This window comes from Diabrotica undecimpunctata, chromosome 8 (genome assembly GCF_040954645.1).
Source record: "Diabrotica undecimpunctata isolate CICGRU chromosome 8, icDiaUnde3, whole genome shotgun sequence".
Classification (NCBI taxonomy): Eukaryota; Metazoa; Arthropoda; class Insecta; order Coleoptera; family Chrysomelidae; genus Diabrotica; species Diabrotica undecimpunctata.
This window is the reverse complement of record NC_092810.1, coordinates 135,758,472-135,776,081: the sequence shown is the minus strand read 5'-3', so window position 1 is coordinate 135,776,081 and position 17,610 is coordinate 135,758,472. Positions and strand designations below refer to the sequence as shown.

General features: G+C 30.4%; 1 protein-coding gene across 1 annotated transcript in view; it reads right to left on the bottom strand.

The window, feature by feature from the left end:
- The window catches only part of LOC140448065 (fatty acyl-CoA reductase 1-like), a 41,816-nt gene extending 28,142 nt beyond the window's left edge, over positions 1 to 13,674 (bottom strand). The window contains exons 1-2 of the mRNA XM_072541117.1: positions 13,380 to 13,674; positions 7,632 to 7,716 (exon numbers count right to left, since the gene is read on the bottom strand). Coding sequence (XP_072397218.1) covers positions 7,632 to 7,716; positions 13,380 to 13,565 — 271 coding nt within the window. The 5' untranslated portion in view covers positions 13,566 to 13,674. The remainder of the gene's footprint in view (positions 1 to 7,631; positions 7,717 to 13,379) is intronic.
- Positions 13,675 to 17,610: the final 3,936 nt, after the last annotated feature.

Genomic DNA, 17,610 nt, shown 5'->3' with positions numbered 1-17,610 from the left:
TATGAATGCGTTTACAACTGCTGACCTTTCAGTGCTGACCTTTGCAGAGGAATTTCAATGGCCATTTTCCGATACCGTGTTATTGTTCTTTTAAGACATAAAGCACAAGCCTTTATTTGGTCGGATAACTCTATGAAACTTTTATTTTATTGTAGTCGATGACAATTTTTGGCTCGTTTTTCACAGTTATATTTCTTGATGTTACTCGTAGCGTTCTTTCCGTATGTTTTGTTGACAACATTAAAAATTGCATTTATCACACCACTTTACTAATACAACTCCTAAGTCACCTTTTTTGCCAATTACATGTCCCTTGTAGCTTTTATTTTATAATATTTTTTAGATTTCCCTTTTTATTTTTTCGCAAGGTATTAATAAGGTGTGTTTGTTTTTCTAATAATTTATGGGCTAGTTCAAGACTAGTGTAATAGTTATATACAGCATCGTACGACCACAGTTGAGAAGTCACAGACATAAATGTACCCATATTCTATATGAGCGGTTTTCTCTTATGCAATCTTGTGGAAATATATGCATTTTTGTTCAGTAAACTGCCAATTATTCAGAAGTTCCAATCCAGTTTTTGACATGATTTGCATTATTTGTACTAATGTCTAGGACATTTGTAGACCAATAAGAAGAATTGGACAAGTTCAATCCAAATTTGTAATCCTAATAATATTTTTATTTCATTTATATTCGTATCTCTCCACTTTCTAATTCAAGCTTTATGTAAAAGTGCTTTCTCAGATTTTTGAGAATCATACCTATTTATGTCGTTTAACCATCATAGTAAGAAAAATTTTATCCACAAATAATTAACAGAAATCTATTGATTCTTCTTCTTCATATTTTCCCTAGTATTAGAGTTTATTTCTAAAATCACTTGTGGAATACTCCATTCGAAGACTGCTGTAGGCAAGACACCTCAGATGACACTTTTGACCAAAGAATAGTAAGGTTGGTATGGAAAGAATTCCCAACTGAAAGAATACCACTTGAGCGACCTTGATTCCAGTGGAGAGATAATATAGTAGGAGACATCAAAGTTATAAAGAACTGGATGGAGATTGCTCAAGACAGAGACGAATAAAGTAGTTTTCAAGCCTATGAGACTTACCTCCGTGGCGTTATAACAAAGTGTTGTAACGTCACGGAGTAAGTAAGTATGCAATTCCACTGTACCTAAATTGCTTGACCTTGATCCTACAAGTATCTCGTCTGTCTAAGAATCGCTGCTAAATTTTAAGTTCTTTAAATCGTCCTCAATGATTTTATCAATGAGAAAAAAATGACTTGTATATGTACCTATCTCGTCGTCTTGCCTACTGCTTTCATTTACCAACCGCGTACAAAACAAACAACACGTGTAAAGAATACTCTGTAGAACTGCTTATAGATGTTCAGGAAATCCGCAAGTTTTTAACATTTTTGTATACGGAATATTCATGGCAAATAAAAATTGTTTTGGTAAAAAAATGGTAGGCCTAGAAAATCTTTATTATCATATATAATATACATTACGTGTTTTAAACCGTGTTTTAAACCATCTTTAAATAATTAATTAATAAAACTTGGTATTCGTAACTTGTCCAAAGCACTGATGGCGACATGCGGAATTTCGCGAATTATTTAATAAAATAGGAGAAAAATCGAAAGAAAATATGTAATACCATTCTGAAGCTATTTTCTTGTGACATTTTAATATTATATACTATCTTTAATGGGAACTAACCACAAATTTAACGACAAAAAAAATCTTTATAATTTTATATAATATCGAAACCAAAATGAAAGTTTGATTTAGGACCAGGCCTCAACAGATCTGAAATTAATTATTTGTTTATTATTATAAAGATTTAATATTAAGATCCAGTTAAAGTAGATTTTTCATTTACTATACTAGAATGATAACCAGCCGTCACCGTGTTCGGAGAGCACGTAAAGTCGTCGATTTCCTTAAGCTGGTGTGCAACGAAACTACACAAGGTGTCCCGGAAAATACTACATTCCTTAAAAGTATGGGCTGAGTGCACCATTTAAAACAAAAAAGTCTCATAATATTTTTTGTTGTAAAGTCAACCGTTTTCAAAACAAAAATATTAATTTTAATCCATTTGATTATTGTAAACAGAAAATGTAATACAGCCGGTAACGTTGTGCTCCTTGTTATACTACGTTAATTACAGTGAATCAGCTACCCTGAATTATCAATCAATATACATAATATTATGTATAGATACTGATAACAGTAATAGAGAAAAAGCATATTTGTTTTTATGAAATATCTAATAATTAAAGTTTGCATACTCTTTTAACTTACATAAAAAATTATTATTACAATAAATGTTCGAAGTGACCGCCATCTGCACGGTTGCATGCGTTTATTTGACGAATCCAATTTAATTTGATTAGTAGGTATGTAAATCGTGTCGGATTTTATCAGCAGCTTAAAAATATCGGTGTCTCAATTGAAACAATGCGTGAAACGACATAGTACTGACTGAGCTTAAGTCAACAAGCGCAAGCCTAAGTCATTATTTCTCCGTGCCAACTTGGAATTCTGTAGAAATACTTGTTTCACTGTGTATAAGCGTTGCCAAAAATGTATTGATGAATGTGGTTTACTTTTTGAACATAAAATGTAAAGCATGCACTTTTTTGTACCTAAGTATTTACAATAAACAATAAACGATTTTTTTACTCCAGTTATATTTGCGTTTATTAATATACAAAATGGTTAACTTACTTTTGGTATGTATATATATATATATATATATATATATTAATATATATATAAATATATATATATATATATATATATATATATATATATATATATATGTATACATATATATAAATATATATATATATATATAAATATATATATATACATATATATATATACATATATATATATATATATATATATATATATATATAAATATATATATATATACATATATATATATAAATATATATATATACATATATATATATATATATATATATATATATATATATATATATATATATATATATATATATATATATATATATATATATATATATATATATAGATCCTCCAGACATTGATGCGTCCTTACATTTATGTTTTTGCATGTAATGCTGCATCCGCCGCATTGTTGCGTCAATATACGGACGCAGTATTACAATCGCTTATATTTCAAAAATGGTCGTAACCAATTTCTTCTAACTGACATCAGAAGACACTCGTAATCCAAACAAGGGATGTGACAAACTTGCATATAGTTCTGAGTTATAGCAACAAATATATTAAGGATTTTAAGTGACGTAACAATGGTGTTAGCATGAAATATTTGTGTATATATTAGTTCACGATATCTCCTTCAGGAGGCGCATGAAACAATGGAGTATAATTCATTGGTGTATATTATTTTCATTCTCTCGATTATTCTGCGTCATTTCAATTTGGCAACATTGCTAACCGTCTGAAATACCATCAAATATATAGATGTTTTGCATTGGAATAACAGTAACATGTAGGTAATAGAGTTTAAGTTGTAAATATATTATTTTTACGATATTACTTTGATGAAATTTCATATTTAAGCTTTTTACTAAAATGCATCATTTGAAAATGTTTACAGCAACATTCATCTAGAAGTTGTGGTACTTTACTCTCGTACTTTTGTTTTTTGTGATTTTTCAAGAATGTATATTTCCGACATGTGCACGGCTGGGGCTGGCCTTGCGAACAACTTTTATTCGAAAAACCTTTCGATATTGTAAAAGAACAAATTCAAATTCAGGGTAGTTAATTAGAGATAAATTTAAATACAGGGACATATTTTTAGACGTTTTTCAAAAACTAGATACTAATATCTTTTTGTGCATGATAAACCTGATGATGAAAGTCGCATAACCCACCCACCTTGAAGCGATGTCAGGTATATGACGGGTCAACATCAGATTTTTTAACATTTTAATAGATAGGTGTTAGAAGTTAGCTTTTATTTTATGAGTAGAGAATTGAACAAAATACGATAGTTAAACAATCCCTTCGGAACAAAATTAAATACTTCTAAAATGTGTATTTTTATACAATTATTTATATTTAATTTAAACACGAATGCACAAGTTTAAATGGATTTATTTACGTTACTTAATTTAACACAAAGATTGTTTTATTGAGTTTGCTTTATGCAGTATCAATTAATCTATAGGCTGAAAACTGAACATATCAAGAAGAGAATTTTAAATCTGCTAAAAGATGAATGGTCCATACTAAATCATGAAATCACTAAAGGAACATCTCTGAAGAATAAAATGATAGGTTGGTGTACATTCACGATTACTACTGATGCAGTGATAATAGCACAGCCCCACAAAATAAAAAAAAAGTGTCTACTACGCATTACGCTAGTGTTTTTCGATGTATTTTTGTGCGTATTTGTTAAATATTTATTAGTAGATCCTCAGTTAAGGAAAGTTTCTTTAGTGGCAAAGAAAGATTTATTGATTTGTAAATTCCGAGCTCGCTATTTAAAAACTCACAGAGAAAAATGAGAGAGCTTACTAAATCGTTGATAGAAATACACACTTTACAACCAATAATCAAAAATTTATATGATGCACTTCAGCCAGTATAGTTCGATTTATTTGTTGACGCTACTAAAAAAGTAGCAAAATATGATGCAGTCAGGAAAGTTTTTGTTTATCCTACATTACAATGAACATTCAAACTTCTTTAAAACAATGCTGTGATATCGCCATATTGCTTATTCTGAAACGAAAATATCATATTTCCACGTTGACAACAGCCAAAGCATCGTCAAATTTTAAAACTTTTAAGCAGTTACAGAAGGATGCTTGGAAGTTTGAGATATCAACCGTTGCTACTGCAGATTTAAATATTAAGAAATGGAACAAGTTAACGATTTTTGCGAAATGGAGCGCATGCCACTTCACGTTTATTCTGAAAGAAGTACTCATCAAACATATGAAGAGTTTTCAGAAGCCATAACACATACTGAAAAACATTGCCAACTAAATTCAAAAGAGTTGTGATTCGTGACAAACGAGGAAGGGGTGTTCCGGTGCTCTTCAGCATTGGCCTACAAGAACACACAGGTGTTTTGACAAATTGAAGAAAAAACTTTGTTGGTGATTCAAATATATATTTGTTCCCGAAAATCGGTACAAATAATCCGATGACCGGTTATAAAGTTAAGGAAACATGTCAAAATGAGTGGAGTAAAAAATCCTGGTACCATTACATCGACGAGATTATGCAAACATTTAGCCACCCAAATCTTCAACATGTCGCCGAATGATATCGAACAACTAACAACTTTTATGGATCACATTAATGGCGTACATAAACAGGTGTATAGATTGCCCGATGACGTATATAAAATGGCAAAAATTTTCAAGCTCTTAATGCTAATGGAAAAAGGAGAAGCAGGGTGATATAAAGGCAGATGAAATCAACTTAAACACGGAGGATAAGTTATGACGAAACAAGTGATGCCGAATTAGATGCTAGTGAGTTAGTTTAAGTCGAACCTAAAAATGTCCCTACTATCAACAAAAAAAGTCATACTCTTGTGCCATGGACTTTAGACCAAAAAGAAATTGCAAAAAAAATCTTTACAGATCACATAAGAAACAAGACACCATAAAAAAAAGAGAGTGTAAAGAACTTAAATCCAGAAATACAAATATTTTTGGCAATAAAACATGACTCCAAATTAAAGTTTTTATACGAAACATTTACCGGTTGAGTTAATTTGTGATGCAATTTTACACTGGGCTGACAATCACGAGATACATTAATGCCTGCCGCTAGTTTACGATTTATTCTTACTTCTGTGCTTATAGCACATTCGAAGTTATTTTTTGTTTTCAGTGTATTTTATTCAATATCATGTATTTTGTATTAGTTTACTATTGTTAACAATCTTCAGAGTTTCAGAGCTTAATCTTTAATTAATAATATTCAGTCTCATCTGAATCAATTTTGAAATAATCGTAATATACCGAAACGATTTTTAAATTTTTGGTCTTATCAAAAATTGTTTAAAAAAATAATCACCACAGTTACAACTGTTTGCTACTTATAATGTTTTTTGAGATATTCACCTACTTTGAAGTAATCATTAGAACGAAAAAACTTTCAACTGCATTTTTCTCAAAAATTATACTGTATGATTTATATTTAATATTGGTCTGGGTATATAAATAATATGCTTTTTCGAATTTTGTTACAAAAAATGGGATTTGTTGTTTAAAAAATGTCAATGCCATTACAAGCACCATTTTCTATCATCCAAAAAAGGAAATTAAATGTTTTTTCGTATTATACGATTTTTTCAAATCTAAAAAATTTCAAATTTAAAATAAATATATAATAAAAGTTATAAGATTAATTATGCCTAATATATTATATTTAAGATATTTTTTAATGTTACAAATAGTGGAAAAATATGTTTTTGAAACAGCATCATTACTTCAAAACTAATTAATAATAAAAAAAAATGTAATTTATAAACAATTCAGTTCTGAATGTAGCAAATAACTTTGGTCCGAAACTTTTCTAGGTAAACAGGAACGTTTTTATTCTCTCACTTTTTATTTTTGATACTCTACTTTTATTTCAAAAGTTGCAACACTGATAATTGTTAATAAGTTGTATTAAAAAGGTTTTCCGATGCAACATAATTTACATTATATCTTATTTGAGAAATATGAGTATTTTGGAATTTTTATAATAAATTCATTAGTTTTGACACCATTATTAAAATATTATTATATCATGCAATACTGAAATCTGCTTAGAAAATTAGGGACATTCTGTATAGTGCGTTAGTATTTGCTGCATATTTTGATTAACCTAATATTCAAAACTATCACTTTCTGACATATTAGGTTTTATTTAGTAGAATATTTTTTTTCAGTTTTTCTTTTTCTTTAATTCTTTCTTTAATATCTTTAATTCTCATTTTAAATTAGTGATATTCCTGTGAGTCAATAATTATCATGAATAACACTATATCAGTTTTTCTTGATTTACGATTTCTTTTCGTTTTGTCATTATGGAGTACTGTACTTTCCTTCATTTACAAAATGATGCTACTCATTATCTAGCAGACAACCTTGAAAATATAAGTTGGCATATTCTACGCAGACATATTTTCTAACAGAGTACAAATAGTATTTAGGATCACATCAAAATGAATAATAAACTGAACCGAGGTATTTGATAATGGCAACGTTGCGGATGCAGGAACAGCTTTCCTATGAACAAAAATACCCGTTGCGGACACAGAAATGTCGGCGTGCTATAATATGGTATATTGGGACGTTCCAACGATGGCAAAATATGTGGATGCAAAACTGCTATCTTAGTGAAAGTAAAAATCATCTTCTTTATTCTTAAAGTATATAGAAAACTGAGTTGACACCGAAGTAGCCATTGTTGCAAGATAGTCAACAACAGTTTAAAATTTAGATATATTTCAATTTTTCGAGTGGACGCACAAACATACCTATAATAAAATGATGCAGCAATGATGGTAAGATTTATATATATATATATATATATATATATAAGAGAATATAGTTTTAAAATTCTAGTATAAATTTACCTAAATCTATTTCTGTAACATCTCCCCTTATCGGTATCATCTTTTTAAACGCATCTGGATTCGTTTTTTTAAGTAATTGAAAGAGCTAAAAAAAATAAAATTATAAGTTTTCGTACAAAAAATATTAAAATTTCTTTTTTTTTTATTAATTGGTTGCTAAATAGATTGGTTGATTGGAAATGATCCGAACATTAGTATTTTCTGCAAACTGTCACAATTTATAATAAATTCTAATTTTCTTACCAAATTAGAAACATTATAATCACAGTTTATCAAGCTATTATCAAAAGTAAAATTAACTATTTTTACTGGAAATAAATCATAATTTATTTTAAAATAGGTTTTTTTTAATAGGTTTATTTTGACATTTCGAACGATGATTTAGAAATATATTAATATAAGGTCTTAAAAACCATTGCTTCAGAACTATATCAAAATTATTATGACGTATTGACATAGAAGTTAACGTTTATATAAAAAAATAAAATTATAAAACCTAAATTTCAGCCACGAATCAGAAGAAAGACTGGATTTGAATATTAAAGCAAATACGACACAAAACTATAACATTACTTTTATGGTTTTATTAAATTTCCAAGATTTTATGTGATATATTGTTCTGAAGCTATTTTCTTGTGGCATCTTAATGTAATTTACTATTTTTGTTGGGAATATGCCACAATTTTACTTTAAAATTAAGTTTATTTGACGTTTCGATTTCCACTTCAGAAATTTCGGAAAAGGTAATGCTCCAAAATACAAATTTTTTACGTGCTCAATTTTTTCTCGATAAATGCAATTGGTTTTTTAAACTAACTGTGTTAATTTTCAAGCTACAGTGTTCATTAGAAAAATATTTTAAAGGCAATTTCTAAAGCTACAAGACCAAGTACAAGAAACTATTTTAGAATACGTTCTGTTTAAATAGTAAAGAGACGAATTGATTACAGGTTATTTTTTGAGCTACGACAAAAACAAAAAATCAGAATTTCTGTTGAGAAAAAAGCTATATTTTGTATATAACCATTTTACGTACATTTTATAATTTTAGCTAAAAAATATAAATTTTTAAATAATTAAAAAAGAAAAAATTTAAATATGATTTTTTTTTAAAATACGCATTCTAAACCGACTATACTTTTGGAGCCTACAAAAATAAAATGAATTGTAGAAAATATATCTTTAATGCAATTCTGATTAAAATAGTGTTAAGAACTTATACTTCTCGTTTTTTTTTGAGTAGTTAGAGTAATATTATAAGTTCTTTCCATCGTAAAGTAAAACCAAACATTCCTTATATAGGTAAATAGGAAGACACCTACGAACAACGGACCCTCTTCACAACCACTCCAAACAAAATGTGCCTTTAGTTTTTTCTAAAAAATTATTGTAATTTGACCTGCCAACAACGGACAGTCAGGTAAAAGGAAATAAAAGATTTAAATTGGGGCTCCGGAAATCCAAGTATGTACATAACTTATTGTAGCTATAATAGTAATTATATAAGTAGGTACTTATGGTCATAAAACTATTACTTTAGATACATCGAGTTTGATTTTAAAAAACTCATTTTAGAATTTATTTATCTTTCCCTACTTTTGATGATAACAACGCCATTCAACTTCAGAACCAACTTGTCAAATTTAATAAGCCATATAGGATTTTCACAGGGTCAAAATCCATTTTGGGAGTTGGTTGTGCGGTATATATCCAAAACAATCAAGAACATATTATGTTTAAATTAAACCAACAATGTTCCATTTATTCCGCAGAACTGTTCTACTGAATATATCAAGTTCATATTTAAGAAACTGAACTGCAATATATCAAGTTCTGGAATGGACTATTGAGAAGAAAATGTCTGATCAACAAATAGTAATCCTGTCGAATTAAAAATCAGAGTTGTTTGCTTTAGATAATTCGCGTAAGCATTTATACAAAAACAGTATTATCGCTAAAATTGTAGAAAATCAAATAAAGCTACTTAAAAGAGGTAATTCAGTCTATTTCATTTGGGTAAAGGGACATACTGGTATCTCGGGTAACATCAAAGCAGATTATTTTAATTAAAACAACCTTATTACAAAAATTCACCCTGGTTTACCTACTGCGCCTTTTGCTGCAAGGAGTCATTCCAATAGAAGAGTATATTTAATGTTTGTTAGATGCCTTGTTAATCATGCTACTGTGAAAGCCTATCTTCATAGATTTCTTTTAAGTGAAACAGAACTTTGCGATTGTAATAATAACACTGACGATGTCAATCATTGGATGTTCGGGTGTATATATAATGATGTTGCTATTAAGTATCTATTAGAAAATCTGATAAAAACACAAATACCTTTTCCTCAAAGCAAAAGGTGTCAACCTTCTATTTTATATATCTCTCGTCATAATATTAGGCTTAACCAAATTTTTTGGGAATACTTAAAAAGGATTAAAAGAAAAATTTAGGATGGAATGTGTAATGTGAATGTTTAAATCTAGCTTTGTTCCCTCTGTTCATTCTTATGTTACATATTTACCTTCTAGCCGTTTCCTGTTTTGTGTTGTAATAAGGTCGCTATGAAAGGCTCCTATATTATATAACCCATTGTTTGTTATAAATATTCACTTTAAGTTGGTTAGGGCTCTGAATGTAACGAATGAAAGTATGGTTTTTTGTCAATCTACTGATTCTTGTAAATAATGAAAATGGAACAGAAAAAAAATATGCAGCAATAAAAAAAGAAAAGGAAAAAAGAACAAAGAAATGAAATGTTTTACTTTTGCTTTGCTATGGACATTAAACCTCACTGTGATGGATGAAAATGGAAAATTAAAACATTTTATGTGGCACAAATGTATTGCAAAACGAATGGCCAATGAGGTTGGATCATGCTTGTATAAAGTATTTCTGGAATTACCTACTGAAGTTACCCATATTATGCTTTATTCAGATACATGTGGAGGGCAAAATATAAATACACATATTTCGTCCATGATTATGTCAATATTACAGAGGTCAGATGTAAACGTGCAAGTAGTGGATCGTAAGTTTATGGTACCTGGGCATACCCACATGGAGGTAGATGTAGCACACTATGACGAAAAAAAGAGAAAAGGTCGCATATAGAAATTTTTCTTCCTCATGATTGGTACAAGCTGGTCAGATCAGTAAGTTCAAAATTTGAAGTAGTGGAGATGGCCAGTAAGGATTTTTTCGATTTTGCTTCTCTGTTAAAGGGAACATTGGTGTCTAGAAAAAAAAGACGATCAAGGAGAACCTTTGCGCTGATATCACGTGAAATGGCTAAATTATAGAAAAGGGGATAATGGGAAAATATTTTTCAAAAAATCCTTAAATGCAGAGAAGCCGTTTAAGGAAATTTCTTTTAATAGACGAAATGGGTTGGGAAATTTAGTTCTCCCGTTGAAATATAAGGGGGATGTTCCAATAAATAAAGAAAAAAAGAAGAATCTTCTTGATTTGCTTTCATTAATCCCTACCACTTTTCATGGAAAACCATCTATGAAAATCTTCCATGGAGCGAAACAGCGTTGCTGGACTATCCAGGTATCGACGAACATGTTGATTAAATAGTTAGGTTTAAGTGTTTCATTCTTTTTTTTTAGGTTTGTTTTTTTATCAAACTTTCTTTTTTATAAAAAATAAAAAATACTTTGTTTAATAATATTATTTTCATTACGAGTTTCTGTAAGTACAATAACACATAAGTCATGGACACACTTGGGATCAAATGACATAAGTCACGAATTTCATTTTTGACATATTTTTTATTTCATTGGTTATGGAAAATTTAGAGAATGTTTTATATTAGTATAAGACACTACACCAAGGATAATAATACTATTTTCTACTCAAGCAAAAGCACCGGACAACACAGCCATGGTGTTGGTATTATTATCAACAATAATTTAAAACAGTTTGTGACAAATTTCATTTTCTTTAACCAACGTATGATGCTACTTCAGCTGAAAGTCAAACCTCTAAACATAAATCTAATCCAAGTGTATGCTCCAACATCTGATAGCAATGATGCTGAGGTCGGAAAATTCTACGCAGACTTAGAGCTGTTAACAAAAAACATAAAGAAGCAGGAGGTAAAAATAATTCTGGGCGACTTTAATGCTAAAGTCGGTCGAGGAAAAACTGGAAATATAGTAGGAAATTTTGGGTTAGGTAAAAGAAACGAAAGAGGTGATAGACTAGTCCAGTACTGCCAGGAGAAAGAATTAGTCATAACAAATACATACTACGACCTACCCTCACGAAGATTATACACGTGGACTTCTTCAAAAGATAACACCAACAATATAATCAGAAACCAATTAGATTTTATAACCACTAACAAAAGGTTTCGTAATGGAGTACAAAGTGCAAAAACCTATTCAAGCGCAGATGCAGATACGGACCATAATCTATTACTAGCAAACGCCAACATTAAACTCAGAAAACCGGAGAGGAAAGTTAAAACCACCAAAATAAACATCAAAAACCTAAAAGACGACAACTGCCAACAGCAACTAAACGCAGAGATAAATAAATTAAGGAAGCCTGGAATGGGCAGATATGAAAAAAACCATACTAAAAGCGGGAAAAGAGGTCCTAGGCGAAGAAGAAAAAACCACTAAAAAAGACTGGATGACACCGAAATAGTTGAGCTGAAATGTTGAACTGAAAAAAGAAAATACAAAAATAAAGATGAAAATAAATATAAATCCATCAAGAATAAAATCATAAAGGCTTAGGAGGAATGGATAACCAAGGAATGCCATTAACTGGAAGAACTCAGCAACAAACATGACACCTCAAACTTACATAAAAAAATGAAAGAACTTACAGGCAACACCAGACAATAAAGGGCACTCATAATAAGAGATAATAATAAAGGAATACTTACTGAAGAGAGCAAAATAAAGGAAGTGTGGGAACAATATATAATCTATCTGTTCCATGACGAGAGGGAAAATAAACAAGGTATAGGTGAAGAAGAACAATACCTACAAATTTTATCCTCAGAAGTAAAGAATGCCCTACAGAATGTAAACAAAGAAAAACACCGGGTCCTGATCAAATTCCAGTTGAACTGTTAAAAGCCTTAGATGACGGTAATATAAAGAGACTCGCCCGAATTATCAGTGCTGAGGTGATGAGTCGAAACAAAAAATTATTGAGAACAATAAAAGTACGCAAGACTGCATACCTTGGACACATACTGAGGAATGATAAATATAGTCTTCTGCAGGTCATCATGCAGGGTAGAGTCGATGGCAAAAAGGGAATAGGTAGAAATAGAAAATCATGGCTACGAAATATTCGAGACTGGACAAACATGACTGTAGACGAATTATTTCACGTTGCAAAAGAGAAAGAAACTTTTAGAAATGTGGTCGCCCACCTCCGTTAATGGGGACGGCATAGGAAGAAGAGGAAGAATAAGACATTTACATAAATAATTATAAAAACAACAAATAAAACTAAATAAAGTAAGTAATACGTAATGGTGGGCTATAAAACGGATTTAGAGGAACCCGGCGAATTTTAAATCGCTACTACTGCAAAACTAGGCAAAATGACTTATGTTCTTTCTCTCCACGGTCAAAGATATGGTGTTATGTATAAATGGTGCTAAAGTAATTTGCTACCAGGTGTGAAAATTTCAGATAAATCGGTGTAGGTAAAAAAAATTTAAAGGGAAAATGCCACACTGACTGGACTAATAGAAGGAATAAAAAAATGCTTACCGGCAAATTTTGTATCAACTCTATACGCTCCTCTATCGATTTTCCTTTCTTCTCTCTGATTAAAATATAAATATCTCCTACAGCCGGACACGATCTTAAAATTTTTTCTATCAACACTTTTCCCATAAATCCTGTGCCCCCTGTTATAAAAATATTTTTATCCGTGAAATACTCTGCAATTAACATGATGAAAATGTGAACAATACCTCGACGTTGCACTAGTCTTTGTTGATATTTATTGAAAAATTGCAGCAATATTTACAATCGACGTGGATAATATATTCCAAGACATTAAAGCAAACCATTAACCTCAGTGACTTTTTATTATACTGGGCGTAGTCGCTGTTGACGTCATGAAGGTTTTATTTTAAATAAGAGTCAGAACTAGAACAAAACTAAATCTAATTACTTTATTTTATAATTGATTAGCTGTGTCATTTAGTTACCTACTAATTAAATTTGCAAACTTTAAAAAATAGTGTTCAACTACTATTGTATTGCTGATATCTACTTAACTTCAAAATTTGATTTGGTTTTATGTAGGATTTATATATTTTTATGTAGGATTAAGCGATTTTAACGTTGTGCGGTTTGTATTCCATCCAAAAATTTCTATTATTAACTATTATAATTAAATATTAACTATTTACATCCAGATGTCATTAAAGTGAACCTTTGCAATTCGGGGATTCTCTTGTTACATGATATCCCTATTACATCATTGCGAGTTTCGTATTGAAAGTTATAACCTATTGTTTTTAAAATAATTTTTCTCTTAGCGGTGCTTCGTTTTATAATAAGTTGTTTAAAATGTTACTGATTCCAAGTTGCGGTCTAATAAGCAGCACGGTTTTCGGATTGAAATACTTCAAGTGAGTGTCGTAAAGAGGACCCTTAAGCTAGCGGGGACAAATAAGCCGAATCCAATTTAACCAACGTAATATTTGTTCACCCATTTTTCACTAATTTGTTACCACCCTAATAATTTTTCACCACCAAACCAACCTTAACGGGAGCGATTCTGCTGGCTTACGGTTAAAACTATAAGAACTCCAATAATAATATTTATGATGTACCACAGTGCTCTGTTGCACGTAAGGAATGTTCAAGGATGTAGTACAGTCATGTAAGACGAATGGATGAGAATAGACTCCAAAAAATTGCCATAGAAAATAACCTGCCCGCTACAAGACCTCCAGGAAGACCACCTAAAAGATGGAGGGATAGTTGGCAATCTACCTCCCAGGAAACTAACCAGAGGCAGCTTCAGAATTAAACAGATCGAAAGATCTCCAAGAAGTAGAAGAAGAAGAAGACTTTTTCTCTGATGATTAATACTGAATAATGACTATCGCACTCTACTGAATAAAGGCTTTGTTTTTCTGTATCCTTCAAATTTTTCACCCTCTTGCCATTCCTCTCCTGATGTCATAAACTTTTCTCTGCTCAATAATAGCGAAGAACCTGTCGGATACTTTTCTACCAGGAAGTAATCTTTGCTTTTTATATGATTTGGTAATTATTGGCTGCTTTTAAAGGATAATTAAAATTTTCTTCTTTTTTTATTTTATATATGGTTGCATTAATGACTTTTCAGTACGAGTATGATTACTTGTTTTATATTGTCTCTCGTTTACTGTCATTCTATTTTATTTTACTTCTGCTATCGGGTATTTGTGATACAGCAAGCATTGACTTCCTCCTCATATTCGATTACCTTTTCGATTGTCAATTTATATCATGCATTATAGACATGCACGCCTCCGGGATGGTTCTTTATTTCCTTTAAAGCCGAATTTACTTCTCACATTGTGATGGGTGAAAGTACTTCAGATTTCTAATTTATGAGAGTGCCTACTCTTCTTCTTCTTCTTTTTATGTAAACATGACTCTGTCTGTTTTTTAATGTGGCTCTAGTAAGTTGTCTTTTCATTGATTCCGTGGTCTTCCTACTGATCGTCTTCCTTGTCTCTTACTGTCTTTACTACTTTATTTGTTGTCATTCGGCTTATATGATCATTCATATTCATTCGTATAGAGTATATCGTTATTTTTCTGATGACTGTTTTATAAATTCGGCCTTTCATTTCTTTCCCAATATTTTTTTATTTCTCCATACGGTTTCATTTAAGCAACTTGCGGCTCTGTTTGCTTTATTTACTTGATCTTTCACTTCAGTTTCGGGCTTTCCGTAGCTGGATAATGTGCTGCCTAGATATTTAAACTTCATCACTTGTTCTCTTATCTGACCTTCCAGCTAAAATTTACATCTTAGTAAATTTGCGGTTCTTCTGAATAATTCTAACGAGTTGCAGCTCATTAGAATTATTCAGAAACGCGGCCAATAAAATTTAAATAGCGATGATGATTTCCAACCTCCGATAGGAGAAGGAACCTAAAGAAGAAGAAGAAATTTGCGGTTATAACAATGCATTTTGTCATTTTTAGGGTAATTAACGGGTTATATTATGTTATCTTTTCTGGCGATTTTATTAAATTGTTGCAGTATTAATTACAAATCATCTTCACTTTGAGAGAATAATATTGCTTCATCTGCATTGAACATTATTTTAGGTTGTTTTTCTCCAATTTGGTATCATTTTTTAGTTCTTTCTTTTTTTATTATTTCACCTATAATCAGTTTGAACAATAGAGACTCAGGAAATCTCCCTGTCTTATCCCATTGCCAGCATGAATAAGGTTCTTGTTTTACTTTTACTTTTATTGTGTAGTTTTGGTAGATATTTTCGATCGTTTTACATACTCCTAGAGGCATCTCTCTTGCGTACAATAAGTGAATAACGATCTTTAATTTGACCCGGTCAAATGCCTTCTTAAGGTCGACGAAACATAGATATGGCGGTTTGTTGTATTCTAATGATTTCTCTTGCACTTACCTCATTATAAATGTAGCCTCGGTGAATGATCATCCGACCTAAAACCTAGTTGTTCTTCTGCTAATGTTATAATTTCATTCAGTTTATTGGTTATCACTTTGCTTGTTAATTTTAGTGTTCTGTTTAATACATTAATTCCTCTGTAATTTTCCGGGTTCGATTTGTTTCACTTTTTGAAGAGATGTAATATGCTTGATCTTCATTCTTGAGAAATTCTGTTTTGTTCTATTATTTTTAAAATTCGTTGTAATAGTTGTTCGGTCAGATCTGGTCCTCCGTAGTTTAGTAGTTCGTTCGATATTCTGCCCTCTACTGGTGATTTTCTATTTTATAATTTCCTTAACGCTTCCTTTACCTCTTGCTCCTCAATATTTATTTTTTCGTTTATCGTCACCTCTGGTGTTGCTGCTTCATTATCGTCACCTTGAGCAAATAGGGATCAAAAGTAGTCCACCCATGTTTCCTTCTGACTATTTTCGGTTTTATTAGTTAGTTCATCCCTTTTCTTTGTCCTCTGATCATTTTCCATATTTTTTTTGTTTTCCATAGAAGTCGTGTTCCATCTGTTTTGAGAAGTTCTGCCAGTGTTCCCTTTTTATTTGTGTAACTAAAGTATTCTTTTTATTTCTGAGTCGTTTATAGTGGTTATATGCCTGTTGTGTTTGTTATGTTCTGTATTGTAAAATTGCTTTCTTATTGTCTTCACAATTTGTCTTCACTTCCTCTCTAAACCATGGAGAGTACTTACTTATTTTGGGAAATTATCTTGTGGTCTTTGGCTGGTATAGATGTCTACACTTACACTCCTACTGCTGCCTACACTGCTCACTCCTTAGTCACTGGACACTGAGGAGTAAGAAGATTGAGAGCTCAGTACCGTTTGACGGTTCTTGTTTTTCTACAGAACAAAATACTGGTACGCCACGAGTAAGGGGTGTAGGATAATTGAGACCCCGAACTCGAACGAAACCATATCCCTCTTGATAACATATATATATATATATATATATATATATATATATATATATATATATATATATATATATATACATATATATATATAAATATATATATACATATATATATATATATATACATATATATATATAAATATATATATACATATATATATATATATATATATATATATATATATATATATATATATATATACATATATATATATATATATAAAACCTCTGGTTTTCCTTTGTTACGGCTAAACTATAGTTTCTAATATATATATATATATATATATATATATATATATATATATATATATATATATATATATATATATATATATATATAGCATATATATATATATTTATATA